The sequence below is a fragment of the Clupea harengus genome, chromosome 9 (assembly GCF_900700415.2).
Source record: "Clupea harengus chromosome 9, Ch_v2.0.2, whole genome shotgun sequence".
Classification (NCBI taxonomy): Eukaryota; Metazoa; Chordata; class Actinopteri; order Clupeiformes; family Clupeidae; genus Clupea; species Clupea harengus.
Window position 1 is genome coordinate 27,620,131 of NC_045160.1, and position 15,699 is coordinate 27,635,829.

The 15,699-nt window shown below is 40.8% G+C and overlaps 1 protein-coding gene across 5 annotated transcripts in view; it reads left to right on the top strand.

The window, feature by feature from the left end:
- The window catches only part of LOC105892209 (NLR family CARD domain-containing protein 3-like), a 19,802-nt gene extending 6,232 nt beyond the window's left edge, over window positions 1–13,570 (top strand). For 2 of the 5 annotated variants that reach the window (XM_042708766.1, XM_042708767.1), the window contains 5 exons: window positions 82–1,854; window positions 10,704–10,877; window positions 11,302–11,475; window positions 11,615–11,788; window positions 12,144–12,482. In XM_042708766.1, coding sequence (XP_042564700.1) covers window positions 82–1,854; window positions 10,704–10,877; window positions 11,302–11,475; window positions 11,615–11,788; window positions 12,144–12,357 — 2,509 coding nt within the window. In that variant the 3' untranslated portion in view covers window positions 12,358–12,482. Of the gene's footprint in view, window positions 1–81; window positions 1,855–10,703; window positions 10,878–11,301; window positions 11,476–11,614; window positions 11,789–12,143; window positions 12,484–12,876 lie in introns of those variants that run through there. The other 3 variants (XM_042708768.1, XM_042708770.1, XM_042708769.1) reach the window with 3 other exon arrangements.
- Window positions 13,571–15,699: the final 2,129 nt, after the last annotated feature.

Genomic DNA, 15,699 nt, shown 5'->3' on the forward strand with positions numbered 1-15,699 from the left:
TTAGCAAGCACTGTGCACTGTCCTTGTGCCCTTTGAGAAATCAATGAAGTAACTAATGCTATCTTCAATTGTGATTAACAGATCCTATGAGGAGACATTCCAAATGAAACTCAAGTCCGTTCAAAGAACCAAACTGCAACATGTCCTTGAGGATCCTTCCAATCCTGTTCTCCTGAGTGAGATCTACACGGAGCTCTACATCACAGAGGGGGATGCTGGGGAAATAAATGATGAACATGAGATCAGAGAGATTGAGGCAGCATCCAGAGGGAATTTAGTAGCAGACGATACACCCATCAAGTGCAGTGAAATCTTTAAGCCACTGCCAGGACGACAATGTCAGTCCATCAGAACTGTTCTCACAAAGGGCATCGCTGGCATAGGAAAAACCGTGTGTGTGCAGAAGTTCGTACTGGATTGGGCTGAGGAGACGGCCAATCAGGACATAAGATACGTATTTCCACTTTCCTTCCGGGAGTTGAACTTACTGAAAACTGAGCGACTCAGTCTGGCCGAGCTTCTCCGTCACTTTGTTGGGGATTTCAAAGAGCAGGTTTTGGACCAAAGCCGCCAATTATTAATCTTTGATGGCTTGGATGAGTGTAGGCTTCCTCTGGACTTTGAGAAAAATGAGAAACTCTGCAAACCAGCAATGGCAGCCTCCGTGGATGTTCTGCTCACGAACCTCATCCAAGGAAACCTGTTTCCCTCTGCTCTCATCTGGATCACCTCGCGACCGGCAGCGGCTGGCCGTATACCCCCAGGCTGTGTGGACCGGGTCACGGCAGTGCGAGGATTTGGTGACCCTCAAAAGGATGAATACTTCAGGAAACGGATCGGAAATCCTGATCTAGCTGAAAAAGTGATTACACACGTTCTGTCACTAAGAAGTCTACACATCATGTGCCACATTCCTGTCTTCTGCTGGATTTCAGCCACTGTTCTACAGAGACTGTTGGAGGAAGCAGACGACTGTGCCGTTCCCAAGAATCTGACACAAATGTACACACACTTCCTGATCATTCAGACAGACGTCGTGAAAGCAAAGAAATACACAGAGGCCACAGATACAAGCCACAAAATGATCTTCAAACTGGGGAAACTGGCTTTCCAACAGCTGGAGAAAGGCAATCTGATCTTCTATGAGGAAGACCTGAGAGAGTGTGGCATTGATGTCACAGAAGCATCCGTGTACTCAGGAGTGTGTACTCAGATCTTCCGAGAGGAGTCTGGGCTGTACCAAGGGAGGGTCTTCTGCTTTGTGCATCTGAGCATTCAGGAGTTTCTTGCAGCTCTGTACGTCCTGGTCAACTTTCACTCCGAAGGTTCTGAGCCACCCCAAAGCTCCAGCTTGGCTGGCCTGCTCACTGCACCAACCCTTTCAGACCTTCAGCAGACTGCAGTTGACAAAGCCTTGCAGCAGCCGAATGGAAACCTGGACCTGTTTCTGCGTTTCCTTCTAGGCCTCTGTTCTAGTCCTCCTCAGTCCGACCAAACGCTCCTACAGTCTTTCCTGCCCCATGTCAGGATCACGTCAACCAGCGCCACTGGTGTCGTCGACTACATCAAAACCAGGATTATGATCAACCCCTCTCCGGAGCAGTCCATCAACCTGTTTCATTGCCTGAATGAGCTGGATGACCACTCCCTGGTGGAGCAGATCCAGGCCTACGTGAGCTCCAGGCGGCTCTCCAAAGTCACCCTCACTCCAGAGCTGCGGTCTGCGCTGGTGTTTGTGCTGCTGATGTCCAAGAGCAGTCTGGATGTTTTTGATCTGGGGAAATACTGCGCACGTCCATCGGATAAGAGTCTGTTTCAGATGCGGCCAGTGCTGAGAGAGTGCAGAAGAGCTGAGTGAGTCTTGTCGTGGCTGATCATTCCATTTCTTTCCGTGATCAATATATTTTCTGAGACTGATTGTGAGAAATCTGATAGTATTTATTGTAATCGTTAAAGTCACAATAAGGAGACGTCCATGGTCAGCTCGATCTCAGCGCATGTACTGGTACCTTGGTACTATTTAAGCCTCACCCTCGTGGGGCGTTGTCCCATATTATTTACCCTAATCATCTGTATTTGGTCTTGTATCGACTATCCCCAGGGGGTCTATTTTCTGAGGCCACCTTTGACCTGACAACTGTCTCTTCAGAGAACTAGACTTCTTGTCTACGGTATCATCTATTCTAAGAGTGCTTTACTGTAAACATGTCCTTATCTGGTACAAGTGTCTTTATCTATTCCTGTACTGTACCTTGCGCTGAGACCCAGGCCTTTCCATATTCACATCAGCATAAAAAATATCCTACATAATCCCCCCTATGTGTCTAACTGACACACAGTACATTTTATGCTATTATAGAAAGTACCCACTATCAATAACCTATTCAATACTTAAGAGCATATCTTACTGTCTATGCAATGTAAACCAATTGTTAACCTTATTTTAAACATCATTTGCATATGAGCCATTAGTGTACATATAATCATAATAATTTTTAAACTAAACATTCCCCTATACCACATTATTATTTCTTTAGATTGATTAAACATTCAACAAGTCAAACGACCATTGGGTCAGTCCCAAATGGCTAAGGCACACATCATAGTATTACATTATAGAAGTTACAACATATGAAGGCATGTAAAAAGAAAAACATCAATTCGGTGTCCATTTATATGGACACCTTACTCAACATTTATACTGAGGTATATGGTCGTCTGTGTACCTCTTTCCACAGACCAAATTAAAATATAGCACCATTTCTTATGCATCCCTTCACATTTTCCTGAGACATCTTAAAATTAATAAATCAATCATCCCCAGGTAATATTACCCCGGGGAGGTCTTCATACATGTAACAATACCTATGCTAATAGTTCCCAAAACCCCCCTATGTATATAAGCATGCACAATTTCATTCTTCATAGGACTGCTCCGAACGGGTCATCAGTGTATGAGTAGTCCAGTGAATGTATTCAGTGTATGTTATCGTATGTTATGCATTGTCCGGTGTGGCAAGTCTTCAGCTCCTTTGAGCCTGCCCGAGTGAGTCAGAGGTTGCGTCCGTGGCAAGCCACGCGGCCGCCCTGCGGGCGAGGCAGGCTAGCACTTGACTCTGGCGTGTTATTTTATTTTTTATCCAGGACTTATGTGGTCTGGTCACCCAGTTCCCACACGTCACCGTTGGAGTCAGGTTCGCCTCCTGACTCATCTTGTTCTTAATTGCTCATCACCTGTATCATTTCAAGGACTGCATCATTACCACGAGACAGTGTTAGACCACCCCTGCTTTCAGTCTTATCAACTACTACTGTCATTTGAGTGAATTTAGAAGCTATTGCTCGAACTGCGAGAGACTTGAAACAGGGAATAAGACAACATACAATTAAGCAGAACACTAATATTATGAGTGCAATGATGCCAAGTACAGAAGCAAACCATGCTCCCCAGGACCCAAAAATACTTTAAAAACCAGTTGGATAATAGTGAACCAAACTCAGGAGGACCTGCATTCTCTTTCATCTCATGGCGTAGTTTGAATAGTTTGTTCATTGCTATCGTGAAGTTTCCATCTGGCGCTGTGTTATTGGGAATGAAGGTGCAACAGTAACTCCCTATTTTGGCGCAAACTCCTCCCTCCTTTGCTAACATCCAGTCGAGTACCATTCTATTCTGCATGGTCATTCTTGAAGTGGCATCTAACTGCTCTCCTAGTGCTTTTAATGCGTCTGACGTGTAATTGATGAACCTCTGCTGATTGTAGTATATATAATTTATCCATTCTACGTTTTTATTAAGCCCCACCCAGGGAAAGATAGACTCAAACCCTGCGGTCACCTCATCTCGAGCTTTGTATTGTTGAGGAATTCCCCTAGGTTGCCCTATGGCATCCAAATAACCCCCGTATGCGAAAGGTTGATCCTCCGCCTCTTCATCTCTAGCCTCACTATCGTACACCTCCCTCTTATTTCTGAGTTGAATTTTTGCGAACCCGTCTCTTTCTGGTCCTGAGTCGTCTATATTAATAACTTTTGCTGGCTGCATTATGGCTACTCTTGCACATTTCCCTGTCCAATCTGGTGGTAAAGTGTTTCTTAACCCCCACTCTTTCCCACAAGCCCACCATAAGTCAGCCAGTGGAGCATCCTGCAACAGATACGGGAACTTGTCTGCATACATATGGTTTCTTCTTTTGTCGATGAATTTATCTTGCTTAGTACATGCTTGGCCCATCACACACCTGAGGGGAACCATTCCTCTTAATTCCCATGCTTGTCTGTAAAACACTGATGTGCCTGTAGTAGTGTTGAAAGGACCAGTAGTAACCATGGTCCAAGTTCTATTACAATTTCCTTCAAACACTCCCACATCTTCTCCACCAAGCTGTTTATCTGTCATGTCAAAACATTCATAATTAAAATGCTCTTCCACTGTGTAGTCCCGTATTTCCCTTAAGTCAGTTTCCGGCCAAGTATGTATCTGTAATTTACATGAATCCCGTAATGTATAGCTTATACCGTTTTCTATATTAAAGGTCATATTTCTATGTGAATGACTTCCCATATACATCATGCATTCAAAAGGACTATATGGATATATAGAGATGTGGTCTTTATAGTCCCAATCATGTTGAGGAGAGTCCTCCGACCTCCAGGGTACCGGAATGACCACCTTTTCTTCCGATGCCATGGAACACACATAACAATTCTTTCCTGGTTCAACAGTTGTAGCGGTATATCTTGCCCACTTATACCAGAGGTTGTTACCTCTGGCTATGATTTTTTCGGCTTCATTACCACCCTTCCATTTCTTTAGAGGATTTCTCATACTCACGGATCCACCCCCCTCTGCTGCTCTCCGTTTTCTGGGAACTTTATCCTCATCCAGACTTTCTAGTTGGTCCTTCACCTTAGCCTGGACCTCAGTGGGGGCGGTGGCCTGGATCTCACCAGCACCATCATCCAGGACTTCCACAAGTGCGGGAATCGGGATTGTGTCTGGCCCAGTTAATCGGACCTCATTCCCGGGCACCATGATGGTGAACGGGACTCTGAAAGCCTTTTTATTCAGGAAGGCATTTCTGGCCTTGTGTTAAGTCTTATGTTAAAATGTTAAAACGTTTCCTATTATGCTTATGTTAACTAATTTTTTATTGTATTATTATAGTTAGTTTCTAATATGTTGGCACTCTGAGATTCTTCCGAATGAATAGTTCATTACAAATGAACTGAATTATTATTATCATTATTATCTCGCCCAGGTCGAGCTGCTGCAAAAGAATGTTCCCCATTCTAACCCCAATAACCTAGATTGTGGTAGTCCTGTGTTCCTGAAATTCTACAAAAAGTTAATACAATATTACACACTAAACCCTTGACTTCTCACCACCATTGGCTGGAAACTCTTTTTGTTTAAAACCTCCATCTATATCCAGTCTCCTGACTGGACCAGTCCATATGCATCCACCTGTGTATTTATAATCTCAAAAAATTAGAAACAACAGATACACATAATTTCCACACGCCCTCTTGACATACTCTAAAAGTTTGTAATATGATGACCAAAGTTAGCAGTACTTTACTCCATGCTTCCCATACATTCCTTATTGTTATACTCAAATCATTGCTGTAATGCTAAAAACAAAACAAAAATTCACATATTAAAAATATACTTACCCTCTTTTAGTATTGGTCCCGTCCTTAGACATTCCTTAGTCCATCATATGAACCCATCCATTTTCCAATACCTTTCCATATCTATGTAGTACATGACTACCTATACAATTACACCTTTCATCGTAAAATATTCCCCAAAAGTTGTATCCCTACTCCTTTTCTCTGATTATAGATGCTACAAACATAGCATTATGCAGGATTTTATCCCAAACCTCCCATAAATAGGGTGACCATAACCCTATATTAAATTTTCCTCATATACCCCCCTTGCGCACTTGAAATCAAAGTGCGCACAAACCAACAGGGCTAATAACATGTATGAAGTTACTCTGTGGCCATCAGAGCACATTCATATTTTATCATGCCCGCCGTTCATCCCCCTTTTGTTCTAAATCCATTGGTCTCATTCAATAAACTAGTTCCATTACATATTCACAGTATCTCTATTAGTACAAAGTTTGGCTGCAAAGTCATTGCTGAATCCTGTGTGGAAGACAACCATGGCCCACATGGTTTATCAAATATCTAAAGGCTACCCCCCTTTAGCCACATAATAATAATGAAAGGGCTTACATTGGTGTTTACATCCTGTATACTGCATCAATCCTACTTATACCAAGATAAATCACTAGTAAACTAAAACCTCACAGGGCATGGCATTCCTTCCTCATGCCCACCCCCCTATGAAAGTACAATAATCCGTAGTTTACGTTCCTCTAAAGGCACTTCTGTTCCTTAACCAAAATCACTTAGCATAGATATTACAGCCGAGTCTGTAAGAGACACTTAAAACCACATATTTACATATATACTGTCAAGGTGTTAACATAATTTCTTACGCAAACCTTTAAGTATAAGACATTTAACTCCATACCAAGACTGGCCTGTTCTGAGTTTTACTGACGCCTGCGCAGAGGATCCTCTTCTCTCTATCACTCTCCACCCAACTGTATAACTAAGAATATTGATAAGAGAAACTTTTCATACTCTACTGTCTTTTTTCCTCCATCTCTCTATTTTCTCTGTGTCTCTCTCCTGTTTACCATGTCTATCTTTCAACCTATAAATGCATATCAGGTTAAATCTATTTTCAGTGTTGGTGTTGAGCATCATCTACTCTTTTAAATCCTCATTAATCCTATCTATATGTGACATATTATGGTTATACTCACTATCAGTATGGATTATCTACCCCAAATCTGTGTATTTTATGGTGTAACACGAGTCTGAAGGACCATAGTGTTACCTGCAGTTTAGTTCTCTATCAGCTTGGTTTGATTACATTTGTGGTGTGGGAAGTGCTTGGAGAACCATGGTGAGGCGTGGTGTCTGACTAGTCAAAGAGAGTCCATCCGGGGTACACTGAATTTAAATTCCCATACGGCACAACACGTAGTGCCCTAACATAATAATAAGAGTATGATTTTAAATCAATATTGGCATCCTTGCTTTCTTCCCACTCACTTCACTTCACTGATACTGCACACTCCCTTACAGGGACACTAGACCCCTGGTTTCACCCATTCGTGGCTGAGCATTTGTCTGTCCTACCACATCCTGCCTCTAAGTGCACCTCCTTGAGAGTCCTTGTTGAGTGTGTGGTCATATCGGAGGCCCAGTAATCTGACACCTCCCTTCACCCCCTCTGCCTTTGCCTTTTCCTCTGAAATCCTTCGAGGGCAGATGCCACTGTCGAGGTGGCTGTGTCCAGTTCAATTTCCCATAGGCTGGGGGTGAGGTGCCATAAAACTGTCAGGGAGGGGATTCCTGTGTTCCATTTGAACAGACACTGGTACAGACATGAGACCCAGTCCCAGGCCCGGTGTCGGGGCTTGACCTTTTCTTTCTCCCTTTCACATAGTCCAGTTAGGTTTGAATTCAGACCTTGGCATAGATTCAAGCAAGACGTTTTCTTTCCATCTCACTTTCCAGACGAGTTATGAAGTTTGGAGCACTTTCTTGCAAAAATGGGTAGTCTAGATCAGCCCAGCCACAACTGAATGTCCCCAAAGTTGATAGTGTGTGCTGACCTTTCTTTCTTTCCTTTAGAACTCTTTTTTCTTCTAAGCACTGTTATAAAGCATTGTTATGCTATTCCTAATTCTTCCCCCTCTTCTGAGTCACTGCCTTCTCTGTCCTTATTCCATTCTTCAATTTTTCTAACTGTGCTCTCAACACTTTCCCTAATGGACTTTGTGCTGTCTTTTTCACTGTTAATAGGAGCACTTGTGTTTTCAAATCTGGCTGTGGACGTTTGTCCTCTTCCTCATTATCAGTCACTCAGAAGTCCTATTTCCAGATCCCCATCTATACTTATCCCTTTATTTTAAGTCAAACTGTTTTCTTGTCTTGCCTTCCACCACGTGTCCCCTTTTCTGGACTGTTTCTGACACTCAGACATCTCCACACCTCATGCTGCATTCTCCTCAAACTTCTTAATTGCCTTCATTATCTCAAACATCTTATGTCCTATTCCTACTTGTCCTGGCTTTTTGGTTAGTGAAGCCTGCTCTCTTATTTCTGGCATTAGATGATTATTTAATTCACTTTTCTTTCTTTAAAAAATCAATTAAAAGTCTTTTCTTAATTTCAATTAAAATAGAAGTCTCTTCTTTCAAAAATGTCCTTTATCAAGTGATCCATTCCTGCCTCTGAACAATCCTGTTTTATTGTTTGTGTTACAAAGTCATTCAAGTGATAAATTCTTTCATCTATCTCATCCCAATTTACAGGATATTTACGATCACTCCACTTTTTACTAATTTTTTCAATAATACTCGCCTCTGATGAGTACAATTTACTTATCTCCTCCAACGGTGTAATTTGTTCTGTGTCTACCAAAGCCATTTTTAAGTCCAGAAATTACCACAGAATTATTTGTATTATATTATTCCCTTCTACTCTCGGTTCTACTTGTATATGCAGAAATTCACTTGTGGCTCAAATGCTCCTAACAGCCCCTCCTTTATCACGCACCCAGGCTTGTGGGCTTGGACTAGCCCCCACCCGTTGCCTTCCGCGTGCCTCCTTTCTCTCTCTAGGGAGCGACTCCTCCCGTGTACATATATACTGATTGCCAGAGAAGTCAAAGTTGATCAGTTATTATGGTCAACTTACAATACTTTGAGTGATGTTAATTACGATGTTATTCAATATTTTACGCGTATGCATCCGCATATATATTTCACACCATTTCGTATTTCCACGTCTAACCCAATATGATCACACAACTTCTTTTTGCAACCTTAGTCACAAGTATTTACAACAATTATCCTAACAATCTAATATCTTGATTTACTCCTATATCACACGTACTTGTCACAATCTGTTCCTGTGCTACTTACTTTTCCCATTTAAACGTATTCCAACTTAATATTTATTCCTATATCACACGTGCTTGTCACAGTCTGTCTTTCCTGTGCTTCCTTTGCTAGTCACGAAATTACCTTTAAAGGAATATTCAATGACAGTTTCTCAAGTGCAATGTTTTACAGATCACAATTCTTACTCCTTCACAGAACTGTTATTTCCTGAAAAACAAAACTCCGTTAGCACATACATCAATCAATCTTTCAACTTCACTTTTCTTCATACCATGACCAATATCAGTACTTACTGACATACCAAACGTTTATCACAACTCAACAAGTTGTTTTTCTAAATCTTCCAATTGACAAGGAAGACCTCTTTCTTTACACACAATTTTCTACTCACCATTTACCACTTTCTTTAGTAAATTACCACGGCAATCCCTGATTGCCTAAATAATCTTATCAGATTATTTTCACATGTAACACATGCAATTCACATGATGTGTCCAATAAGTTAGGCCTAACTTTTTCTGGACACACGGAAAAACTCCTGGTTTCCCTGTTACTTAAGGCCCTGCCTTTTTCCACGGCAACACCTGGTTACCTTTTTTACCTGTTATTAAAGGCCCTGCCTTTTTCCACGGCAACACCTGGTTACCTTTTTCTTAGGCGTTGATCGAGCACCTTTAAGAATTTAATCCATTATTTTCTCATGCAATTCACATGCTATTCTCATGCAACATTAAAACGAACATTTTTCCTAATTACTTCCAGATTTTACACACTCAGTCTCAATATAGGGTTCTTGTCTGAAGAATTTTGTCCAGGCTAGGGTTTTCCAATTGACTCAATTTCCCCCGTCTGGTTAACAAAAATAATTTTGCTTACCGTTAATTAATTTTTAGGTGCCTTGGGTCAAGCGGTTCCCCCTTCGGATCTTTTTCTGATCAGTCCCATCGAGGGGTGCCAAATATGTCGTGGCTGATCATTCCATTTCTTTCCGTGATCAATATATTTTCTGAGACTGATTGTGAGAAATCTGATAGTATTTATTGTAATCGTTAAAGTCACAATAAGGAGACGTCCATGGTCAGCTCGATCTCAGCGCATGTACTGGTACCTTGGTACTATTTAAGCCTCACCCTCGTGGGGCGTTGTCCCATATTATTTACCCTAATCATCTGTATTTGGTCTTGTATCGACTATCCCCAGGGGGTCTATTTTCTGAGGCCACCTTTGACCTGACAACTGTCTCTTCAGAGAACTAGACTTCTTGTCTACGGTATCATCTATTCTAAGAGTGCTTTACTGTAAACATGTCCTTATCTGGTACAAGTGTCTTTATCTATTCCTGTACTGTACCTTGCGCTGAGACCCAGGCCTTTCCATATTCACATCAGCATAAAAAATATCCTACAGTCTCTCATGTGCTCATGTGATTATGCACCAATTTATTATTTCTTTAAGTTGGTGTTTTTAGCCCTTAATTCCCTGCCTACACAACTACACAAGTGTGTGTGTGTGTGTGTGTGTGTGTGTGTTTTGGCAATTCATACTGAAGTGCTGGAAGTTCTACATTTGTAACATAACATTTCTAATTTATTTTTGTGTATATACATATATACAGTATATACAGTATATATATATATATATATTAGAAATTGGTATGATGCCAGTTACACCTGTAGGCAGTAACCCTGTGGTCTTCATTGCCAGACTTGCCTCCTGCAACCTAACGGAGATGAGCTGTGAGACACTGGCCACAGTGATATGCTCACAGACCTCGCATCTCCGGGAGCTTGACCTGAGTGACAACGACCTTCAGGATCTTGGAGTAGCATCTCTTTGCCAAGGCCTGGAGAAACCCAGCTGCAAACTAGAGAAACTCTGGTGAGGCAATCTTTGGCTAAATGTTTTTGTTTGTTTATTGTTTAACAAAATATGTATTAGATTTTATATTCATACATTTCCTTATATCTTATATTATACTATATATAAAAAATATATATATATATTATCATCTCAAAATATATGTATGAATATTATAGATAATTAAATGTGTTGTTTGTCAGTATTGGCAACCTATTTCTGTAATAGTCATCATAGTTTGGGAAAATTAGACATTACTTTAAAATAAAGCATTTATTTAATTAACAGTTTATTAAACCCTACGGAAGTCATATGATCTGGTTTCCAGAACAACTTACTTAATATAGTGCTCAAAGTCCTTACAATTATGTAGTAGATGAAGTGATCTGTTCATTGATCCATTGATAAAAAACTAAGTTTGTTTGTGTTTGATATTTTATTTTAGTTTGTCTAAGTGTGGTATCAGAGCAAGAGGCTGCGAATCCCTTATGATGGCTCTGATACAGAATCCCACTCATCTGACTGAGCTTGATCTGAGTCACAACGAACCGGGACCCGAGGGAATGACTCTACTCTCCGAGGTGCTTCGGGACCCCCAGTGCCGTGTAGACAAACTGAAGTATGTAGTCACACCAATAGTCGGATTATGAATGTTTCAGGATCATGTTTTGGCAGGAGAAGCATGGTGGTTTAAGTCTAAAGGCATGCTTTATACTTATACTATGCTATATACTTATCATTTATATGTCTCCCCATAGGTTAATCAACTGCAACCTCAAGGATCGAAGTTGTAAACCGTTAGCTATGGCTCTTGGCTCAAAAACCTCAAGTTTAAGACTTCTTGACTTGAGTAACAACTTTATAGCAGATTCAGGTGTCATTCAACTCTCACATGGCTTAAGGAACATCAACTGCAAACTGACTTCCCTGAGGTGGGTGTTCAGTACCACCCAAAATATCCCAGCACGTTTTTATTGTAATTTCAATGTATGTTTTTTTGTAAACTGCTTTTGATTATAAAGTGTACATAGTCCTCCCAGTCTGAAAAAAGAGAAAGAAAATTAGCAAATTAAAGTTAGCATTTGTGGGTATCAAGAACAAGTAACACTCCTTTTTTAGACTGGCTTGGCTATTTGTCATTATTTAATCTAGAACTTCCTTCACAAGTGACTATTCACGCTGACAATGAGCCTGGATGATTGCAATTTCTCTCAGTCTTCTTATTTCTAATTGGTGGGAATGCCTTTTTTGTTTTTTATTTATTTATTTTTTGCTTTCTTGGGGCAGGTTGAGTAAATGCGGTGTGAGAGGAGAAGGCTGCCACGCTCTGGCCTCAGCCTTAGGCTCAAACCCCTACCACTTAAGAGAACTCTTCATCAGCTACAACAAGATTGGATTCCTGGGCGCCCAACAACTCGAAGCGGTGAAGTGGAACTCACAGAGCAAACTGGAAAAACTCATGTTAGTTCTCCATAGCATCTATGTGGAAAACACATATTAGTTCTTCATAGCATCTATGTGGAAAACACATATTAGTTCTTCATGGCATTTACTGTATATGAAAAAAAAATCTTAGTTTTTCATAGCATCTATGTGAAAAACCATCATCATGTAGTGTCTCCTCGTATAGGGTTTTTGTAGAGCTGTACATATCTGTTGTTTAGGAGCAGGAGCTGTTTTGATGTTTTGTAGAGCTACCAGGGCTATTGACTTTTGCTTGAGTTTAGAAATCCTGTGAAAATGTAAGAAGAGCATTAGCAGCCAGACGGCAAAATATTTCAACTGCCAAACTAGCTAGCTTTTTCAGTGTACCTGTGTCAATGTCAGTGATTGCAAGGTAAGTCTGTTGGGTGTTTGCGAGTTAGCTTGCTAGTTTAGCAAAACTTCCATACAGCGTCTGGTATGCCAGGATTTATTTTGGATATAATTGAATTAATGATAGAACTAGCTCAATATTTAACTATATATATTATTTTATTATAAAAGATGATTTAACTCTTGTATTTGTGTTTTGTTTTAGGCTATAGAAGTATGGCATTTGGCACTTTTTGGCATTTACTTGATAACTGCAATCACAGCCGACTCATCATGGACACATTCCTCACCATGGAGATCACAGCCGACTCATCATGGATACATTCCTCACCATAGATATCACAGCCGACTCATCATGGATACATTCCTCACCATAGATATCACAGCCGACTTATCATGGACACATTCCTCACCATAGATATCACAGCCAACTCATCATGGATACATTCCTCACCATGGAGATCACAAGCACTTTTTGCACATATCACAATAGATCTGTGCAGCACAAAAGACTGAGATGGCAAAATACCATTGTTTTTATCACCTGCTAAAGCTAATTCTGTTTCATTCTGCTAATAAGGTAATAGGATAATGACATTTGTTTATTTTACTTACACACCATCAGGCCACTGGTGTTGAAACTCTTATTAGTGGAAGAGTTCTACTGTATACATGCGGTGTGTCCTGCTTTACTTACGGTTTCATCTTGCAAAACTTGTATGGAAACAGTAGATCATGTGTTATCATGAATAACACTGCGGCAGTGATATATGTCCATCTGACAGCTGTGAAGTGTCTCACAGTTACACTCCCCTCTCCAGTTGTTTTGCTTCAATTGTTTTATGTATATATAGCATATGTACAATTCACTGTAAATAAAATATGAGTCATACATCTGATATGGTACACACTATTGTTTAATGTATGGTGTCAGAGCTGTGTGGAGTGTGAGAGGATGACGGATGATGGCACACAACCCCTGTGGCAATTACTTTAGTATAAAACCATGTGGCCATCACCCCCTCCTGCTTTGGATGAAATAATTAAACTGAAACTGGTACCTTATGCTTTGATGGTTATGGGTACCATTGTCAGAGCACTGATTTAGAAGATTGACAAAACTTCTGCCCTGTATGGTGTGCTGATGTAAAGAACACCTGCTAGTGTAACGACCCTCACTCTCGTGTGTATCAGTGACAGAGAATCGGACCAGGGGTTCTTCACAGTGGCTTTTATTGCCTGCATTCACAATAGAAACAATTAATCCATAAAATCTGCAAACGCGACAGCATACGTACGTCTCCAACAGGGGTAGACTAGCTCTAAGGTACGAGGAGCGTAAATGCCCAAACTGCGTTAAAGTGGAAGTGAAGGATGATAAACAAGCAGTCGCACAGCCTCATATTGAACCTTAGTGAATGCAGTATAGTATTTGGGACATTTCCAGGTTTCACACAGAACATCAAAAAAACATTGGATCACAATGGTATGTGAAATACAAATTTTGTTTGAATTCACTTAATCTAAAGTTAGGTTCATTTCAACTCTGTTACACCAGCCACTCACAAACAAGAATATTTCATTGCCATGCAATACTGTATTACAGACATAGATGTTTATGTATGTGTAACCCTCTCTCTCCACTTATCCAACGGCCCGCTGAAACTCTGCGTTGTGTTGTATGTGATCTATGTTGGCGGATGGTTGGGCGTCCAAAGGATTCGACACGGGAGACGAGGAGGAGGTTTCGTAATGGTGGTGAGATTTATTATCTTCAGCACATCAGCTATCTCGTTTATCAAGCACACACACTCCAACTCACTCGTGGCATCTCTGGCATCAGAACTCATGAAACTTACGGGTCACCCCGAGGTACAAACAACATCACAGCAAACAAGTTATAATTAACAGAACACGGCTGCAGCGCTGCCTAGCGGCGTGGCACATACACTACCTTACATATGCATTTTACTGCAAAATATATCCGGTATATTCTGTATTTACTTTCCATAAGTATAAAGCTGAACATTGCAGACATGTTCATGAGTATTGCATGTATGGGCGTAAAGTTATTAAACATTAAAGGTATTAAACACACCAAGCCCCTCAGCATGTCTTGTTACTGTACACATTGGGATGGATGCATGAGCATTGCTCTGTATTGCAGGATACGGGTGAGTGGACCTCTTCACATGAAAGCTGAAGGGCGTGATCCAGTGACGTGACAGTTGGCTATCTTACATGAACTAACCTCTTTATTACGGGGCAAAGTGCATGAGCATAGCTCTGTATTTCATATGAAAGCTGAAGGGCCTGGTCCAGTGACGTGATACGTGGCTACAATACTTGAACTAACCTCTTTATAACTGGGCAAAGTGCCAAAACAAATGAGCCAGGTCTGCACACACCCAAACCCATGGGCCTGTTGCCCTACCATAGAGGACAGAGCCGGTATGAGATCACGCATTGCTGTAGGAATGTTATTATGACACCTATTGCCTACTTGTTGATTTTATTCGTACTATTTTAGCCATAAATTATTTGTTTAAAATTATATATTCTGATATATAGCAGCTGTTGTCTGCGTGTGCGTGCGTGCGTGTGTGTAGTGATGCTCTAGCTGCTACCAATTGTGTGAAGTATACTCCATAGGTCTGTGTGTGTTTGTGTATGTGTGTATGTGGTGATGCTCTAGCTGCTATCATCTGTGGTTGGAATCTAATGCAAATATATATGCAAATGTCCTCTACAATAGAACTCATTTTGTGATGAATTAGCTTTGTACATTTAATATTCTAACTTCTATATGTATGTAGAAATACATAGAGATTAAAAGCTAAGTATGAGTATGTTTTAGTTTCTGTTTGTTAGATATTTGTTGACTCTTCGTTTGACTGGTCACTTGCTCTTCCAAGAACAAGGGGCGGAGTCCCCAAGACAGCTGACAGGAACATTGAACTTTGTGCTCACTTGTTTGTGCTCACTATGTGTTTGGGAGGACGCATAAAGAAGAGCTAATGATCGTCTT